This window comes from Ranitomeya imitator, chromosome 3 (genome assembly GCF_032444005.1).
Source record: "Ranitomeya imitator isolate aRanImi1 chromosome 3, aRanImi1.pri, whole genome shotgun sequence".
Taxonomy (NCBI): Eukaryota; Metazoa; Chordata; class Amphibia; order Anura; family Dendrobatidae; genus Ranitomeya; species Ranitomeya imitator.
In genome coordinates this window covers 673,452,378-673,472,014 of record NC_091284.1, presented here as the reverse complement: position 1 = coordinate 673,472,014, position 19,637 = coordinate 673,452,378, and the positions used below count along the sequence as shown (strand labels likewise).

Here is a 19,637-nt window from a genome sequence, read left to right as displayed (position 1 = left end):
ATACTGCACTCACTTACCGTAAATCTTTTTTTATTTTTTTTATTTGACTCCGCTCAAAAATACAGCAAATTTAACCCCTTAGTGACGGAGCCAATTTTTTAAAAAATGTGACCAGTGTCACTTTATGTGGTAATAGCGCTTGAACGCTTCAACAAATCCCAGTGATTTTGAGACCCTATTTTGACGTCACCGCTGTGCTTTCCGGCCGCTGTGCTTACACAGGGCAGAGAAGCAGAGCGCCGAGGGACAGACAGCGGAAGGTAAGTATGTAGTGTTTGTTTTTGTTTTTTTACTTTTACGCTGGTAACCAGGGTAAACATCGGGTTACTAAGCGCAGGGCTGCGCTTAGTAACCCGATGTTTACCCTGGTTACCAGCGAAGACATCGCTGAATCGGCGTCACACACGCCGATTCAGCGATGTCAGCAGGAAGTCCAGCGACGAAATAAAATGCTGGACTTTCTGCAGCGACCAACGACATCACAGCAGGATTCTGATCGCTGCAGCCTGTCAAACTGAACGATATCGCTAGCCAGGACGCTGCAACGTCACGGATCGCTAGCGATATCGTTTAGTGTGACGGTACCTTAAGGCCGCTATTTGGTCATGAATTGCCATGGCAAACATCAGGACCACACAATCATGATCTGAGGGCACCAATTGGGATAAAGAGGAAGAAGCCACACTGTGTTAACCAGTTATATGATGTAGTCACTATTGACAGCAGCACCTAAGGGGTTAAACAGATATGGACGGCGAAAACCCCGATCATGGCTGATGCAGCAAGTTGTCAGCTATAGTGTACGGCCGACAGCTGCTGGATTGTCACCTGTATGGGGAGGCTATTCTCCTATATCTCAGGTCAGTTAAAAAACGTATTGGTGGTCATTAAGGGGTTAAATCCAAAAGATTACTATGTATTGCCATCCTGTGTGACTGGCCTTTGCTCTGCCACGCTGTCCTAGGACCCAGGCACAACCCTTATGTGCTAGGGGATTAGATTAGACTTTCCACTGGCTGCTGTGCTGTGCTTGGCTTCTCTTTTCACTCCTTAGCCAGCTGATGTTACATTAACCCTGAATGTACCTCTATAAATATCCAGTTTTTGCTCTTCTAACACACAGTAGCTATGCTTTGCTGCATGTAGAGAGACCTGTGCAAAAACATTGTGTGGGCCCTCTGCAGAATAACAAGATACCTGCTCTGGAGGTATAATTGGGCCCCTTCACTTCTTAGAACTGGGCAGCTGCACAGGTTGCCCAATAATATATGTTCCTCTGTGGGTACCGTACTGCTTGACTTGCTATTTGACATGTTGATGTTGTAGAGAAATGAATGAAACAGGAGTTATTGACTATATCTCTAAGCATTTGTAGTTTTTTAGCTGTCTTTTGGTGCAGATTACATGTAATCTCTCTACACTATAGGTTTAATAAAGTTAGCTTTAGTCACCAAAACTGCAGCAAAAAAGTTTCTTTTTTTTTTTTGCAGCGTTTTTGCACTTTCTCATTGCTTTCTTTGGGTGCAAAAATGCTGAAAGAATTGACTTGCTGCAGATTTAAATATCGCTGCAGTTCTCACATTCTGCGAGTACATGAGATTTCTGAAGTCTCTTACCTTTTTCTGGTACTGTAGAAAGCAGCTTTTCTGAATATAAAAGCGAAACAAAAGCTGTAAAAATGCTGTGTGTGAACATAAGCCGAAGGGTAAGTTCACACAGGGCGTTTTTGCAGCTTTTTTTTTCTGCAGCAAAATTTGATCTTCTTGGCAGGATAGAAGCTACGTCAAAAATGCAGGTTTAGGTGTGTTTTTTTGGTGCGTATTTGTTGCGTTTTTTTTTCTCTTCGTCCATGCTAATGTCCTTGGATTTTCAGCAGCAAAAACGCAGCAAATAATGATACCTGCGTTTTTGCTACATTTTTTTTTTCAACACCCATTCAAGTCAATGGGTGAAAAAACGCTGAAAGAAGTGACATGCTCTTTGTCCAAAAAACGCAGCAAATATAAAAAATACTGATCAAACAAAAATTCAATGTGTGTGCATGAGATTTCTGAAATTTCATAGGCTTTGCTGGTATTGTAAAAAGCAGCTGAAAATTAACATAAAAAAAGCAGCAAAAACGCCCTGTGTGAACTTGAACTTACCCTAAAGGTACCGTCACATTTAGCGACGCTGCAGCGATCTAGACAACGATCCCAATCGCTGCAGCGTCGTTGTGTGGTCGCTGGAGAGCTGTCACACAGACAGCTCTCCAGCGACCAACGATGCCGGTCCCCGGGTAACCAGGGTAAACATCGGGTTACTAAGCGCAGGGCCGCGCTTAGTAACCCGATGTTTACCCTGGTTACCAGCGTAAACGTAAAAAAAACCAAACACTACATACTTACATTCCGGTGTCTGTCCTCTGGCGCTCTGCTTCTCTGCACTGTGTAAGTGCCGGCCGGAAAGCACAGCGGTGACGTCACCGCTGTCCTCTGCTTTCCGGCCGGTGCTCACAGTGCAGAGAAGCAGAGCGCCGGAGGACAGACACCGGAATGTAAGTATGTAGTGGTTTTTTTTTTTGTTTTTTTTTACGTTTACGCTGGTAACCAGGGTAAACATCGGGTTACTAAGCGCGGCCCTGCGCTTAGTAACCCGATGTTTACCCTTGCTACCAGTGAAGACATCGCTGAATCGGCGTCACACACGCCGATTCAGCGATGTCTGCGGGAGTCCAGCAACAAAATAAAGTTCTGGCCTTTCTGCTCCGACCAACGATGTCACAGCAGGATCCCGATCGCTGCTGCCTGTCAAACACAACGATATCGCTATCCAGGACGCTGCAACGCCACGGATCGCTAGCGATATCGTTCATTGTGAAGGTACCTTTAGACTTTGCAGAAGCAGTTCATCAATAAATCAGAAATGTTGCCTATCTGTTCTAAACCTTCATGTTGCTGAGGTGTACACCACTGGTGTCAGGACTTCAGCCAGTCCTGCGGCCTCACCCTAAGGTTTGCTCATATTTTGTAGATTTTCTTCCAACATTTAGGGGCATAGCAGATGCAGGGGGCTACAATACCAACAGGGAACAAGATTTTAAAAAGATCTCACTTACAGAAACTGACCTGCATTGTGGCTCCTCACAGAGGACCTGTCGCCAGGACAAAAGTGGGCCGTTTTTGCTCTTACTATATTCAAGCTGCTTCCGAGTGTTCAGTGTTTTGTTATTTTAGAATCTGCAGTGCGCTGCCAGAAATCTGGGACTCTTTATTTAGCGGTAATTTTTGAGACCTGTGGGGTGCTGCTTACAGGGTTCTCTGGGGATGTCTCTTTTGGCAGCTCTGCATTATTACACTATGAGCAATGGCCCCTTAGTAAAGACAATCAAAAGCAGCAGTAATTAAAAAAGGGGGAAAAAGCCCATACCTTTAAAACCATATTTAAAAAGCTGCATGCTGGGTGGAGTATCATAATGAAAGAGCAGAAACTGGCTGGTGGCAGGTCCTCATAAAATCTGCCGAATTTTACTGTGGAGGTACATAAGGTGAAAGGCACATACGTTACTTACATACTTTACTTTTTTGGATCTGTAACAAACTCCAGGTTTTTTTCTGTCACGGGTGAACATACCTTAGTGGTCAACGCTAACAACATGTGAGACCCTTTTCTCTCTAGAAACAATGCTGATATGTAGAAATACGTCATGGTACGGCATGTGTTAAAGAATCACGCTTCGATATTGCCCACAGCAAGGCTGTATTGTACATGCGCCCTTATGAAATTCTGGCTTTTTTGTGTGCTTTCTATAATTCCTATGGCCTTCTCCATCACCAGCACTAGACAACTATTTATTTCTGGATTTGTTAGTAGCTTATATAAAGGGCACCTCTTCTTTGTTCCCTTTCATTGTGATCCGTGACCCTTTCTTGAGTTGTCATTGTCCTGATCCTCCTATGTATGAATCCTTTTCACTGGCTCTCGGCTTTTTATGATGCCTTTGAAATGTGATCTGTTCCTGCATCTTCTTCACTTCACCCTGCAAGGAACAAAGGTCTGGGAGTAGAGAAATGGCAAAGTTAATGGGCCGGATAGGTTATAGGTTCACATATTTCTGGCATCCTCTTACTTGAACCTCTTAGGTGATTGACAGTGATGGATCCCCATAATATATTTTAGATTATGTATGTATATTTTATATTATATGCATATTTTTTATGTCTATTACTATCGAATTACACCAGAAAAGTGGCATAATTGTGTTGGTACATTTCCTTAGTATGTACAAGACTGTGATGAAATGCGACAGCTGCCCGGTCACCCACTCTGCAGTAATAGCTGCACGGAGGAGGCCGGTGTGTCTCTGTGGAGGACGCTTACAAAATTGTCTTATTGAACATTTGGCAGAGCTGAGGACTCCAAAAAAATATTTCTGTGACGCCATTAAGCCAGACATCTGTTGTGTACAAGCCACAAGGCGGCCATATGCGGCTATTGACTGCCATATGTCACAGTCGTGTTGTGTTGATTTGTTGGTTACTCAAAGTAATGAGCGTAATGAGAGACATTACTTTCTACATGATGATTATTATTTACTATTATAGCGCCATTTATTCCATGGAGCGTTACATGTGAAAAGGGGTACACGTAATAAAAACAAGAACAATAATATTAAACAATATAAGTCACGACTGGTACAGGAAGAGAGAGGGCCCTGCCCGCGAAGGCTCACAATCTACCAGATGCAATGATCATCAGTATGCACACTTGTTTTGATCAGTTTGTAGAGTATACATGCCCAGCAATCAAATGGCAAACACTTGCCGACTCTTGATCTCCTCTGTGACGTTGTTCACCAGCAGCACATCCCCTCATGTAATCAGGTTGTCCTGCTGCTAAAAATGTAAATTGTATGGAAGGATTGGGAACAAACAATTGCGTGAACGATCATTCGTTCAAACCCGTCTCTGGATCGTTTCTCCATGATCAACAACAAGACCGCTAATATGATGCATACCGGCAGGACTAGTGTTACATTTCTATTACCTGTTTGCCACATTCCATGTAAGTTGGGCAATACACAGTAAATCTACCCGGTGTCCTCCGTTTCGCTTATAATGCTATCAATTAACATGCCTGTAACTGCAACACAAGTCTTCCATAGAAGACCCTTAGGCTATGTGCACACGTTGCCGATTCCATTGCGGATTTTTCTTCGCGGATTCTGCCCTGCATTTTACCTGCGGATTTGGTGCAGTTTTTGTGCGGATTTCGCCTGCGTTTTTACACCTCCAGATTCCTATTATGGAATAGGTGTAAAATGCTACGGAATTCGCACAAAGAATTGACATGCTACGGAAAATAAACCACAGCGTTTCCGCGCCAAATTTTCTGCACTGCGGATTTGGTTCTCCATAGGTTTACATGGTACTGTACAACACATGAAAAACTGCTGCGGATCCGCAGCCAAATCCGCAATGTGTTCACATACCCTTAAATTTACCTGGCCTTTCCCTTTGTATTTTGTCTCGTTGCCAAGCTAATGTTAAAGGAATTGTCTACTATTGGGTTGTCCAAAACCGCTTTTGAGTGTCCCTGATGTGGTACATACACTGTGTGAACACCGCTCCTCCACACTGTGCTCTGTGGCCTCCAGCAATTGGTGGCATTGTGACATAATGTCACGTGAACACTGGGGGGATACAGGGCTCGGTGGAGGAGCTGCGACCGTCTGGGAGGTAAATGGCCACCAATTTAAAGCAGATCTGTCCCTAGATTTCACAATATAAACCGCATAGTTTAATAAATAGATCTTGGACCTGATAAGACTAGAGTACTTGCAATGAAATTCCTTGACAGGCTTATAATACTTTTTCGAAAATTTTCCAACCTGATATTAAAATGAGCATATTATGAGTGCAGCTATAGTCCTGCTCATTTTAATGAGGTTATACTGATTATATAAGTTATTCCCTATCTGTCAAATAAGGGCTAACTATTAGGTCACTGGGTCACCTGTGACTGAGCTGTGGAGGCTGCCACGCATCAGCAGCACTTATGACATAAAGTCACAGTATGGCGTAGGGAGAGAGCGCTCAGAGTGCCAAATGAGTAATTAAAAAAAAAAGAAAAAAGTTATGTTGCATATTGGGGGCATTTAAAGTCTCAAGTACTGACTGGTTGTGTGAATAGATACGGCAACTTAACACACAGTGTCACAGGTCTCATTCATGTCCTCCACTTGTACTTTTTTGTCTGATTGCGCTTTAAAAAAATTCCAAACCAATTATTTTTTTCCACTGATTATCGGCTATTTTTGCCTAATGACATCTTATGTACCTGACCACTTTCACCCACAAGCCGCCGTGTTTTTCCATTGTTGATCTGCGGATGTGTGGTGACCTGAAGTGGTGTAGGTGTTCCTATGTTGGCAAAAAATATTCCACTATATGTGGATGAGGTTGCGGAAACCCTATTCGCATGCTTAAGCTGCGGATTATTGTTGTATTTGATGTGGATTTTTGTGCAGAATCCAGACCAATATCTGTGGCTCATCCAACTCATGTGACTGTGACCTTATGTCCATGTTAACATGAAGTTGCATTGAAAAGAATCATGTTCCTAATCCCATATTCTCTGGAAGTCCCCCAAATTGTCGCTGAACACAACATTTACACACCGTTTTCCTGAAAACTGCTGTCGCTGAAATTTTGGTAAAGGAGCCGCCATAGTTTAATGACTACTCTAGTGACAGCTGTGCCTTATGGAAATATTACCATAAGTAAAACGCCACCAATAAAGGTAATATCTACTGAAGAACAACCGATGGATATAAGAAATGTATTTGTTTTTTTTAATTCAAACAATTATTTTTGGAGTCAAAGGAATGCTGCTAATGAATGACACATAAGAATGTCTTTAATGCAAGGCTGACCACATAGCCCCACAGTGTACTGAAGATTGTCCCTGAACTTTGTAGAACCGGATATCTGGAAGGTGAAGTGGTGGACTTGTTAAATAAAGCGCAGGCGCTCAGTGCCCCCTTGATGAGACCGAGCCGTTCAGAGAACCTATTCGCCTACTTTTTTTCCTATGTTCTTTCCCTCCTCTGGCTCCTTTTAAAGTTTTGGCTGTCAATCAAGAAATAGGGGGAAGAGATTGGTACGAACAAAGTAGGTGTGAAGGGGCACTGAATTGCTCAGCCATGCCAAGGATGCCTTAAGTGCCTGTGCTTGGTTAGTGCTGACCGAGCCCCTTTAATCCCACTGCAGAAGAGCAGCGTCGGGCCCTCCCCACTGACCAGTAAATAGGAGTCCAAACATTGCATATAGTCATGACTAACTGGTAGCATTTTAGCATTTTAGGTTTTAACAGGTCTTTATTGTTAGAAATGTAGGAGTGTGCTCTCTCTGAATATTTTGTTGGGTTATTACACATTGCCAGAACTGCTTTTACTAGTTTAACTTGAACTTGCACTGCCTACGTCACACTGAAAATATCCTGATTCCTGATGTCCCCGGGGCCACAGATGACACCCAGCGTGAACCTGCAGCGTGGCGCCATTTCCGGTTATGTTTGGCGCCTGCATTGGTCATACATCATCACTCTCCTATGTGACACGTGCTCCCTTGTCACATACCATGAGCCATACTCCGTAATATCCAGGATGTCTTTCCATGAGATGCCCAATATTCCTCTCGGAATGGCCACAAGGCTGGCAAATGAATGAAGTAATAACTATACAGTGATATTTTCACAAGCATAAATGTAATCATAATACACTACGTCCCACAGTGGCGATGCTGGATATGTGATGTGGGCATGACGCGTGCACTATTGTGCCCTATGTTTAGTTCAAGCACAATTTTGATGTTTACCCATGAAATTAATAACCTATTTGGTTTCCCAGTTGTCTGAATGCTCATGCCTGTGCTTGTCGCCTTTACTCACGTCCTTGTTCTCAGCCTTTACGTCAGACATTGTATTGGTCACTGTAGTTGTTTGTTTTGCTCTATAGTGATTATCACAATTCTAGGAATACGCCTATTATAAAGCCAATCTGAGCTATGCGAGGAGGAAAGGCACCTATTGGGTGCGTATCCAATGTTTGTGATTTACTCCAGTGTTATCCATATTAATCGTCTGTACAATGGTGTGAAGGCTTTAATAGTAATTATGGTAAACGACCATGGTGATCTGAAAATGGCTGCACCCTGTATTGTCAGAGGCTGAAAGAAGGATTAGATCTGAGTCGGACGCTCATCCTCTAATCCACAATCCCTGCTTTACTGGTAGAGAATGAACGCCGTATTTTTTATAGACATGAAGAGCCGTGTTCATGGTGCAGACCTGTATACAGTGGCATTTCTGTATGTGATGTTCACACACAACAGGTTTGTTGCAGTCATTTTGTTCCATATGTGTGACTGCAGTTGTTTCTGCATTATGTCCTTGAATTTCTGCAAGACCCATTCACGTGTATGGAGCAGTCACCGCATACTGTAAATCTCCCATGGGAAAAGCTATCCTAATAATGTGGCGTAATATGTGCTGATAAAGAGAAAAACATGGAATCTAAGGTCTTACTTTTAAATTATCTCTAAGCCTCGATCAAATCTGATTGTCTTTGGTCAGCATACCCGTTTTTACAATCCATTTCATCTATGATTTTTCTTGTATGAAAAATAGGCAAAACTAATTTGCAAAGCTTCTCCTATCCATTCCAGTGTTAATGACGGTCAGCACACAGACTGCTGCCATCCAGGGGCTGTCTGTGATTTTCCCAGACCTGTCCGTTTGTATGGGAGGTTTTGTTCTGTGACTCTGATCAGAGTTGATTTCATTGCAGGCACGCTGTCCTCAGAAACACGGCCTTGTAAATAGCCCCATAGACATAATGGGTAACGGAAGACTCGGTGATGCCTCATTCAGATGTTTGTTTGTCACGACCTCCGTCTGTCCCTGTTTTATGTCGGAGACTGGAGACATGGCCGCGTGCTGGCCCATTGGTAGCAAGCGTGCACTTTATATGAGTGATCGTCACAACTGGTTGGAAAGTTTTCAAAGCTTTAAAGGAACATTTATTGTCACCAGACTGTGGTTGTAATTCTTGTCCCTGGAACAGAACGCTGATGACGGGATCGCACTTGGCGCCACCTCTGACACCGCTGAAGTGTGGACGTTTCATAGCGGATTTTCCTCTGAATAACACACATTTCTACAGTAACTGTACTCCTTAGTAATGGATATTGCTGTGTTTCTGTGCAGGCTATGGATGTGCACATTTACGCTGGCGGTGTCTGTGGGGGCCGTCCTCCTGCTGCCCTTCTCCATCATCAGTAATGAGGTGCTACTCTCTCTGCCACACAACTACTACATCCAGTGGCTGAATGGATCCCTCATCCATGGTGAGTACAAGCAACAACTTCCACACTCTGGCCGGAGGAATGTAAATGACGCATATGGCTTGGAGCGAAATACTTTAATGAGTTGCTTGCAGTCTTCTTCTCTATTTCCATACCTGAAATAATCAGAATGCCATCCCCCTAGGAATGTGTGTAATGAGATATCCAGCAGCACCTTTCTACAACACAACCTGTTCTATGGGTCTTGGTTTTAATGTTCCATTTTTCTTGTATCATTTATTATGTACAACCTTTAAAGACAACCAGTCACCAATGCAGACACTTGGTAGATTGGAGCGTCTATACAGTGCCCCTTCTAAAGTAAACTGCAAATATGGACCAACAAAACTGTCAGCGAGCCAAAAAAATTCCAAACTTCCTTGTCATAAGAGAAAATATGGAAAGTACGCATGACTCGTCCATTCAGTGTTTATGAATGGCTGACATAGGATTCCAAGTGAAAGGCCATGTGAGACCAGCCATTTTCCAGCTTATGTAATGACTGTTTCTTCTAATCACTGGTTCAGAGTTGTTGGAGGAGCACTTTTGGGTGGTAATAGTACACTAGCCTTAATGGTAGTTGTGGTAAAAATTAATTTCACTTCTTATATCTAGTCTTTCAGTTTTGCAGCCTTGTTGTGATGACCTACACTGATGTATCAGATATTAACAATGGAAGAGCAAGTACATGCCACCCTTTTGGTAAACTATAGGAAGCACTTATCAGCAAGAAAAAAAATCATGCTAAAAAGTATGTGTCTACCAGTTTGGAGGCAGTTTCCTTTAAGGACCACACTGACGATTCATCCTTATTGGTCGCTGAGAGAAATGCGCTCTCTTCTGTTGCCCGACACTGATGTATCCGAGCAGTGTAGGGCAGGTGAGAAGGCCACCAAAATCTGCTCCTCTCTAAAGCTCCACAAATGCTGCAGGTCCTGGCTAGCTGCCTGGGATGAACATGTATATGTATGTTGTAGTCCTTTATTTATTTACTACAAGTCATGCAGCCTAATTGGGTTAGATACAGTACATGCCTCTATAGGTGGAAATCACTTACAAGGGTTCTTTGGATATAATATTGATGACTTATCGTTAAGATAGATCATCAATATCAGAATAATGGGGGTCCGACAGCAAGCGGGGCTGCTGGCAATTCTGGTCACAGATGGATGTAAATTCTGCTCAATGTTTATATCATTCCATTGCCAGAGCTTCTAACAGCTGATCGGTGGGCGGTACAGGGTTTTGGACTCCCACCAAGCTGATTTTTATGACCTATTTTAAAGGAGTTCTCCACTACTAGGACAACCCCTTCTTATTCCCCATACTTGGCCTCGATTTAAAATAAATTAAAAAAAAAAATATATATATTCTCCACTCCTGTGCCAGTGGCGTTCCCCAAAGGTGGAGACAGTGACCCCAGAGCTGATTGGGCACCGGACTCACGTCATCACAACCTCATGAGAACCCTGGGACTGCGAGTGCTGACACCGCAGGAATGGCGCCAGCACGGGAGGTGTGTATAAGCTTTGTTATAGTTTGTTGGAGCCAAGCATGGGGAATGAGATGGGGTTGTTCTAGTAGTGGATATCCCCTTTAAGGATGTGTCATCAGGATCTCTTGTGACCAGACGACCCCTTTAATACCGGGTGTAATAGAGTACTGTAGGAATTTTTCTTCTCCAGCCTTTATACAACCTCACTGCTGTGCTGCGGGTGTTAACTATTAATTAATAATATTAATGCCAAGGTTGAGATCCCTTGTGTTTGGCCTAAATCATGCACCTCGCCCTGCATGTCTGCTCCCACAGTCGCAGGTTATTCCTGTGTCTGCAGGTACAGGTCGCCTTCCAAGGAAACTCGTTCCTGTCATTGCACATAAACCCATAACTGGCTACATGTCATGATTGTAGATATACTGAGAAATATGTGAGCGAACACCCCTGTAAGAAATAGATGCTGAGTTGTTTGTTCATAAATCATGTGCGCTGTCCGTCCCCGATTAACTCTTTATTCTCTACTTACAGGCCTTTGGAACTTGGTGTTTCTGTTTTCAAATCTCTCTCTAATATTTCTGATGCCATTTGCTTATTTCTTCACTGAGGCAGAAGGATTTGCGGGATCAAAAAAGGTAAAACTGTAGTTTTGTTGGTCATCTGCGTCCCCTACAATAAATGCGAAACAGTGAGGAGTAGTCATCTAATAAAATGTAGTAATGTGATGTGGATGTCGGCCGTTTTGTTCGGAATTCTACACAATATGGGATAATTTTTTCTTATAAGTGTTTTTCTTTCTTGCTCCCAGGGAGTGATGTCCAGAGTATATGAGACCTCTGTAGTTCTTCTGCTTCTCACCCTCCTGGTCTTCGGCATTCTGTGGGTGGCATCTGCAATTGTAGACGACGACGCTGCTGGGAGGGAATCTCTCTATGGTATGTGTTTTTGTCTTTTTAGTTAGATGGTAGCTGGACGGTTAGGATTTTATTATGGCCACACCTATGATTCCAGTCTGATAATGGGATTATACCTTTCATCCCTCCCTACAATAGATGCTTGTACATGAGTGTTAGTTTGTTGCCAAACAGTCGCTTTGTGGTTGTTCTCTTGGCTCAGCCTTATTTTCCATGTTTCGTCATATGGTGTAAATATTAGATATCCACACACCCGCCGTGCGGCTGTTGGCTCCTGGTTGGGAGACCCGCGGCTAATCTGTAAACCACGGACTGTGAATGTGCCGCATAACATTACTGTGGCTTTCTCTATAGAGGATTTCCATTTCTACAAATAACACTAAATTGGTCTGAAATAGTATATTAGAAGCTAGAATGATCACCAAAGCTTGAAATATATCTAATTTAGGATGGGTACAGACAAGCATCTGAAATTTTTTTTTTTTATCCATAAAAAATAGGCTATTTTTCATCTGTATTGTATTTCATGTCTATTTTTTTCATGTCTGTTTGTTTTTTGACATTTGTAGCTTTTTTTTTAATGTAAATAAAGATTATAAAGGACCCAATTGGTTGTCATTGTAAACTTTTTCAATGTATCGATTCGAAACCGATCCCATAGCAATGGTGTCAGTATGATATCGGCATTATTTAACCACTGAATCTATGTTGGAAAACGAATGAGATTTATGCAAGCTGCTGATTTCATCACTAGATCCTTGCGAAATAAGCGTTCCTGTGAACTAGCACCTGGGTTATCCTGTGAACTAGCACCTGGGTCATCTGTGGTCCGTGTATTGTCTTTTACACAGACAAACCGATAAAAGGCTCCTTTGGAGGTAGCCCGCCTGCAGCTAAGCAGAAACGTAACCTTTTCAGGTAGAGACCCTCTATACGCTGGCCTTAAGTTCTAGTAATCACTGTGTGACCAGTAAAACCCCAGAGGTAATAGCTGCACCACAAAACCGCGGCAATGATGGGAAAGCCACGGGCGGCTGTAAGGTTTTTCCGTGGTTTGGACCCAGCTGTCCAATACCCTGATGTAAGCTCTGACCTAATGGACAGGTGACAGGTTTCCTCTTCTCTTTCAGACCTGTGGGAATACTACCTCCCGTACCTGTACTCTGGCATCTCTCTGTTTGGTGTCCTGCTCCTATTATGTACGTATGATTCCTCTAGTTGGTTGTACTTTTCAGCTCCATAGCAGCCATAGTTCAGGACAACCATGTCCTTTTATAATTGCTGGATCGGTGTCACATGAAAACTTTGTATTGTGCTGTATTTACGGTCTTCCTCCCGGTTATCTATTGAATGGCGTTATTGTGTTTCGGTCACTAATTTTTTTTTCTATACAGTTTGCACTCCATTAGGACTGTCACGGATGTTCTCAGTTACTGGAAAGCTGCTTGTCAAACCTCGGGTGGGTTTAAATCCAGATCATATGTTATTTTTTTTGTACATTTTTGGGTGTGTTTATATTCACATTCACAATTTATCTGTCTTAACGCCACGTGTCTTTTGTCTTCACAGCTCTTGGAGAACTTGGAGGAACACCTGAGCTGTACGGCATTTGAAGAAGCCGCTATATCCCGTAAAATCTCAAGTAGGTTCCTGATCTGTGAAGTTAGGTTTTCTGGTTTACAGACACTTGGGTTTTTTTTTTGTCTCCTCTTATTTTTGTGCTTTTACTTTACAGCTAAGGCATCTTGTTGGCTGAACCTAAACATGGAGGCTCTACAGAAAAGACTATTGGCTATAAAGAGCCACAGGATTACATTAGGTGAGATTTTTCCAAGTTTGTATGAATTGTCCAAAGACCTTCCTTCACATATGCACGTCCTTTAAACCCACCTATTTCAATGGGGTCGCCTGACTCTTCCCTGACAGATGATGGTCGGGAAAGAGAAACATTAGGCAGTTGAAAATTTTCCATCTGATTCTTGTGCTTTTAGGGGCGCGAAGTTACTGCCAGATATGTCTGGCAGCGTCTTTCTCCACCTTGGCCAAGGAAAACACTTGAACACCTGGCTGTGTATGGAGAAAGTTTGGATGATTAGCGGTCTGTTTAGCTGACAGTTTGTCTGACAGTTATCTCATTCACATGTTCAGCTTTAGGGTATGTGCACACGATGCAGATTTAGTGCAGAACTGCAGCAGATTTTTCTGCAGCAGAAACGCTGCAGATCCGCACTGTGATTTACAGTACAATGTAAATCGATGTGAAAAAAAAAAGCTGTGCACATGGTGCAGAAAAATCTGTGCAGAAACGCTGCAGATTTTAAAGAAGTGCATGTCACTTCTTTTGTGCAGTTCTGCAGCGTTTCTGCACCCCTCCATAATAGAAATCTGCAGGTGCGTTTTTGATGCGTTTGTGATGCGTTTTTTGTGCAGATTTGTGCACAAAAAAAACGCATCAAAAACGCATAAAAAACGCACCTGCAGATTCTGCCAGGAGATGCAGATTTAGTGCAGAACTGCAGCAGATTTTTCTGCACCAAATCTGCATCGTGTGCACACAGCCTAAGGATGCAATTTCTAAAATAGATTTTTATTGTATCACTGGAAAGGCTGCACGCACTTTCTTTAGAGTAAATATTTTCATGTATCATTGTGTAGTAATTGGCACAAAATTAAGGATAAGGGGAATTGCATTTATACTACCTGTAAAGGCGATGTGAGCTGGGGTTTGTTCACTTAAATCGTAATCATTGTTTTAATTTTTATTTCATAAATGGTACAGATGAAAATAAGCAACCTTGTAATATATCTTATCATGGAAATCTGCTTCTTTCTACTCATACTGATGTTTCAGTCTCAAAATTGTCATTTTATGGGTAAACACTGTATTCAGCAATGACAGATTTTCATTTCTGACATAGGAGATGGCAGCTACTACTGATAAGATAGAGCTGCTGCCTCCTCCTCCTTCCCTTCTACATAGAACTCTATGGGCAGCAGCTGTCATCTCCTATCTCAGTAATGTAACATTCGGTCTTCACTGAATGCAGATTTTACCCATGAATTGGCAATTTTGTGAATGAAAGTCCTCCAAGGAGGAGAGAAAAGCAGATTAACCTATGTTACAAAGTTTATTTTCATGTGTACTGTTGACTCAAGAAAAAAAAACAAACATTACTCATTAACCCCTCTCTGCCATCCGACGTACTGTTCCATCCATGTGACCTGGGACTTAATTCCCATGGACGGAATAGTATGTCATAGGCAATCAGCCGTGCTCATGGGGAAAGTGCGGCCGGGTGTCAGCTGATTCTCACGGCTGACACCCGGCACTAAGTGCCACGGACCGGTCCGTGGCACCTAGTGCCGGGTGTCAGCCGTGAGAATCAGGTGACACCCGGCACTAAGTGCCACGGACCGCTCCCGACACTTTAACCCCGGAACACTGCGATCAAACATGATCGCAGCAGTTCGGTGGCATAGAGGGTGCATCGTGCATGGAGAGGGCTCCCTGTTTGCTTCCCTTAGACCCTCAGAATAAGGCAATGTGATCGTGTTGTTCTGAGGTTCTCCCTGCCTGCAGACCCCTGGATCCGAGATGGCGGCGGGGTCCTTACGGAACCTGCAGGGAGGTGGCTTCTCAGTGCCTGCTGAGAACAGCCGCCCGCAAGCCTCCTGCACTGCCTGTCAGATCGCTGATCTGACACAGTGCTCTGCAAAGTGTCAGATCAGCGATCTGACTTTATACAGTGATGTCCCATCCTGGGACAATGTAAAAAAAAAAAAAAATACTGTGTAAAAACTTTTTTTTTTAAATTCCTAAATTAAGAAAAAAAGATATTGTTCCAATAAATACATTTCTTTATGTAAATAAAAAGCAATAAAAGTACACATATTTAGTGTCGCTGCGTCCGTAACGACCCGACCTATAAAACTGTCCCACTAGTTAACCCCTTCAGTGAACACCGTAAAAAAATAAAAAGCGAGGCAAAAAAAAAAAACGTTTTATTATCATACCGCTGAACAAAAAGTGGAATAACACGTGATCAAAAAGACGGATATAAATAACCATGGTACTGCTGAAAACGTTATCTTGTCCCGCAAAAAAACGAGCCGCCACACAGCATCATCAGCAAAAAAATAAGTTATAGCCCTCAGAATAAAGCGATGCAAAAATAACAATTTTTTATATAAAAGTTTTTATCGTATAAAAGCGCAAAAACATAAAAAAAATAAATGAGGTATCGCTGTAACCGTACTGACCCGAACAATAAAACTGCTTTATCAATTTTACCACACGCAGAACAGTATAACCCCCCCCCCCCCTCAAAAAAAAAAGGAAATTCATGAATTGCTGGTTTTTGTTTATTCTGCCTCCCAAAAGTCGTAATAAAAAGCGATCAAAAAATGTCATGTGCCCGAAAATGGTGCCAATAAAACGTCAACTCGTCCCGCAAAAAACAAGACCTCACATGACTCTGTGGGACAAAATATGGAAAAATTATAGCTCTCAAAATGTGGAGACGCAAAAACTTTTGCAATAAAAAGCGTTTTTTAGCGTGTGACAGCTGCCAAACCTAAAAACCCGCTATAAATAGTAAATTAAACCCCCCTAGGCTTTTTTTTACACGAACCGTAATTTTGTGGCCACATTTTTTGCGGCCCCAATAGATTTCTATGGGGCAGCAAAAACGGGCCGCAATAATTCCATGGTGCGCCGTATGGCTGCGAGGGCTGTATTTACGGCTACTCGATCTTTTTTTCACGACTTACAGACACGACCCCCGTTGAAAATCATTGGGGCCGCAAAAACGGAAGCTTGCTTTTGCGGTGCACCGTGACTTCCGGTTTTGCGGAACGCCGGTTTTTTTTCCCAATACTTCTTCCATAGTATTGGAAACCCGAAAAACGGCGATCCGCAAAAAAAGCCCGCAATAACTAAAGTTAGGGTTGGGGCTAAAGTTAGGGTTTGGATTAGGGTTAGGAGTGTGTTAGAGTTAGGTTTGTGGTTAGGGCTGGGATTAGGGTTAGGGGTATGTTGGGGTTGGGGCTGGAGTTAGAATTGGGGGTTTCCACTGTTTAGGCACATCAGGGGCTCTGCAAATGCGACATGGCGTCCGATCTCCATTCCAGCCAATTTTACGTTCAAAAAGTCAAATGGTGCTCCCTCCCGAGCTCTGCTGTGCGCCCAAACAGTGATTTACCCCCACATATAGGTTATCGGCATACTCGGGACAAATTGGACAACAACTTTTGGGGTCCAATTTTTGTTGTCCTTTTTCTCCTGTTACCCTTGTGAAAAAAATAATAAAACTGGGGGCGAAAGATCATTTTTTTTGTGAAAAAAATGATTTTTTATTTTGATGGCTCTACATTATAATCTTCTTGTGCTGATGTAAAGTAGACATGTGGGAAATGTTATTTATTATGTGTTTTGTGTGACATATCTCTGTGGTTTAAGGGCATATAAAAATAAAATTTTCACCAAATTTCGGTTTGTTTGTTTTGTTTTTTTTACAAATAAACGCAAGTCATAGCAAATAAATTTTACCACTAACATGAATATGTCATGAGAAAACCATAGATCCATAGAAGCGTTCTAGAGTTATTACCTCATGAAGAGACAGTGGTCAGAATTGTAAAAATTGGCCCGGTCATTAATGTGCGAACCACCCATGGGGGTAAAGGGGTTAATGACCGCATCCTCATTAATATCATTTTACTCCTAAAACCAGCAGAAACCCATCAAAAGACAAGAATAAAGCCAAGTAGTCCAAGAGTTACAATGAAACGTCGCCATCTAGTGGCAAGCCTTGATATGTCTGAAGTGGTAAAAAATGGCTAAGGAAATTACTATAAGCTTTTTTTTACGAAGTAGTTATGATCTCTTAATCTGCTTTTCACAAGACTAACTAAAATAACTTTATTTCTTTAAATCTCAATTTTATTTTTTTTTTTAGAGATGAGAAGGAAAGCCTCACCATGGCAGCGTAATTTGGTCTACCCCCTGGCCATGTTGCTGCTGCTCGCACTCACGGTAGGTGACCGGTAAATCGGAAGATACTGCAAATCAGACATTATATACAGTAAAATGACTGACCTGGTTAGCTTATATTAGTTACTGGCAAAATGCATGCCCTTGTAATGTGCCGTCACCTTGAAGTTGTTTTACTGGCAAATTACACCATAATTATAAAACAATGAGAATATAATATATAAGGGTTAGGGCGAAGATATAGTTCAGATATCTGTTAAATATAGGACAATAAATTGTGGGGTGGCATTTTCACAATGTGCTAAAAAATATATGGTTATGGGAATATAATATGACTTTGTTTTAACGTGAAATTCAGATTTTTTTCTGGTATATGTCAAAAGTCTGCAAATTGTCCTGGCAGGAAAGGGGATAAAGTTGGTTGTCCTGTCCAGTGCAATATTACGCATTGTTAGGATGCAGCAATGTGCAGTGGTCTGGACAGCCCTCTTAAATGTTGATGGTGATGTACCTGGAACAATAGATTTTGTTAAGGTTTTTTTTTTCCTATTGTACAAGTTTTATTTTTACAAGTCAAAGCTGAACAATAAATTGCCATTATTTCAACTACAGTAAGATACATATCAACACAAATGCCGTCTTGCTGTGACATTGACTATTCATTTTCTTCAAGGGCATCTCTGTGCTGATCGTCTGCTTCCACATCTTGGAACTTCTCATCGATGATGCCGCCATGCCAAAAGGAATGCAGGTACTAGTATATAAAGTCCAGCTAGAATGTTACTATTCTTTCCCTGGGTCTTAGGCTCTGTGCACACGATGCAGGTCCGCAGCAGCTTTCCATGCGTTTACAGTACAATGTAAACCTATGGGAAACCGAAAACGCTGTGCCCATGCTGCGGTTTACATTCCGCAGCATGTCAATTCTTTGTGCGGAATCCGCAGCGCTTTAACACCTGCTCCATAATAGAAAACCGCAGGTGTAAAACCGCGGTAAATCCGCAGGAAGAACGCAGTGTTTTTGCCCTGCGGATTTATCATATCCGCTGCGGAGAAATCAGCAGTGGACCATTTCTATGTGTGCACATACCCTTATTAACTGAAGTAATTGGCATTGTTTCACAGGACTCGCGCCTTGGGAAGGTTTCTTTCTCGGTCTTCGGGCCCTTTGGCGCAGCCGTGCAAGTCGTCCTCATATTGTATCCTTTGCTTGAAAGTAAAATATGTGAAGATGTATAGATGGTTACATGTATCTGTGACATTGTAAGATACCAACTAGGGAAAAGCTGAATATGAATATTCTCAGCTCCTGGGGTTTTAGTATAAAATTGCAATGTTGATGGATATGAATCCTTAACTTCTCACCAGCTACCTGATGGCCGCGTCGGTCGTTGGGTTTTACAGCTCTCCGTTCTTCATACGCCTCCTGCCCCAGAAACATAACACAACCATGACCAAAGTATGACGTTTTATAAAGTAGCCATATCCCTCCGGTAACTGCAGTCTGTAGAAAATGGCTTGGCCAAAAGCTGGAAACCCATTCTGATCAGCCGTTATTAGCACTGGGGTTAATAAAGCATCACACAATGCAAGCTGAGATCAGTGTGGGCCCTTTGTATACAAAAAAGGATGATTATTACTTGGCGGGGTAGAAATGTTGTGAACGCAGAGTTAGTCTGCCAGGTTTTACAGTGATCATTTTCTCTTATCACCTATGGGTGCTCGGGTTGTGTAACATGTCCCTAGTTGATGGTAATATATTTGTTGACATCGGAGGGGGAAAGGATGAATGCTGTCCTTCATTTAGTCCCTGATTCATCCAAGCTTTTACACCATAAAACTAGGTGAAAGCT

The 19,637-nt window shown here is 42.4% G+C and overlaps 1 protein-coding gene across 1 annotated transcript in view; it reads left to right on the top strand.

The window, feature by feature from the left end:
• LMBR1L (limb development membrane protein 1 like) overlaps positions 1 to 19,637 on the top strand; it is a 68,477-nt gene that overhangs the window by 41,865 nt on the left and 6,975 nt on the right. Inside the window, exons 4-14 of the mRNA XM_069758351.1 lie at positions 9,247 to 9,386; positions 11,410 to 11,513; positions 11,687 to 11,813; positions 12,923 to 12,991; positions 13,187 to 13,251; positions 13,362 to 13,434; positions 13,528 to 13,611; positions 17,750 to 17,826; positions 18,458 to 18,535; positions 18,910 to 18,983; positions 19,153 to 19,243. Coding sequence (XP_069614452.1) covers positions 9,247 to 9,386; positions 11,410 to 11,513; positions 11,687 to 11,813; positions 12,923 to 12,991; positions 13,187 to 13,251; positions 13,362 to 13,434; positions 13,528 to 13,611; positions 17,750 to 17,826; positions 18,458 to 18,535; positions 18,910 to 18,983; positions 19,153 to 19,243 — 982 coding nt within the window. The remainder of the gene's footprint in view (positions 1 to 9,246; positions 9,387 to 11,409; positions 11,514 to 11,686; positions 11,814 to 12,922; positions 12,992 to 13,186; positions 13,252 to 13,361; positions 13,435 to 13,527; positions 13,612 to 17,749; positions 17,827 to 18,457; positions 18,536 to 18,909; positions 18,984 to 19,152; positions 19,244 to 19,637) is intronic.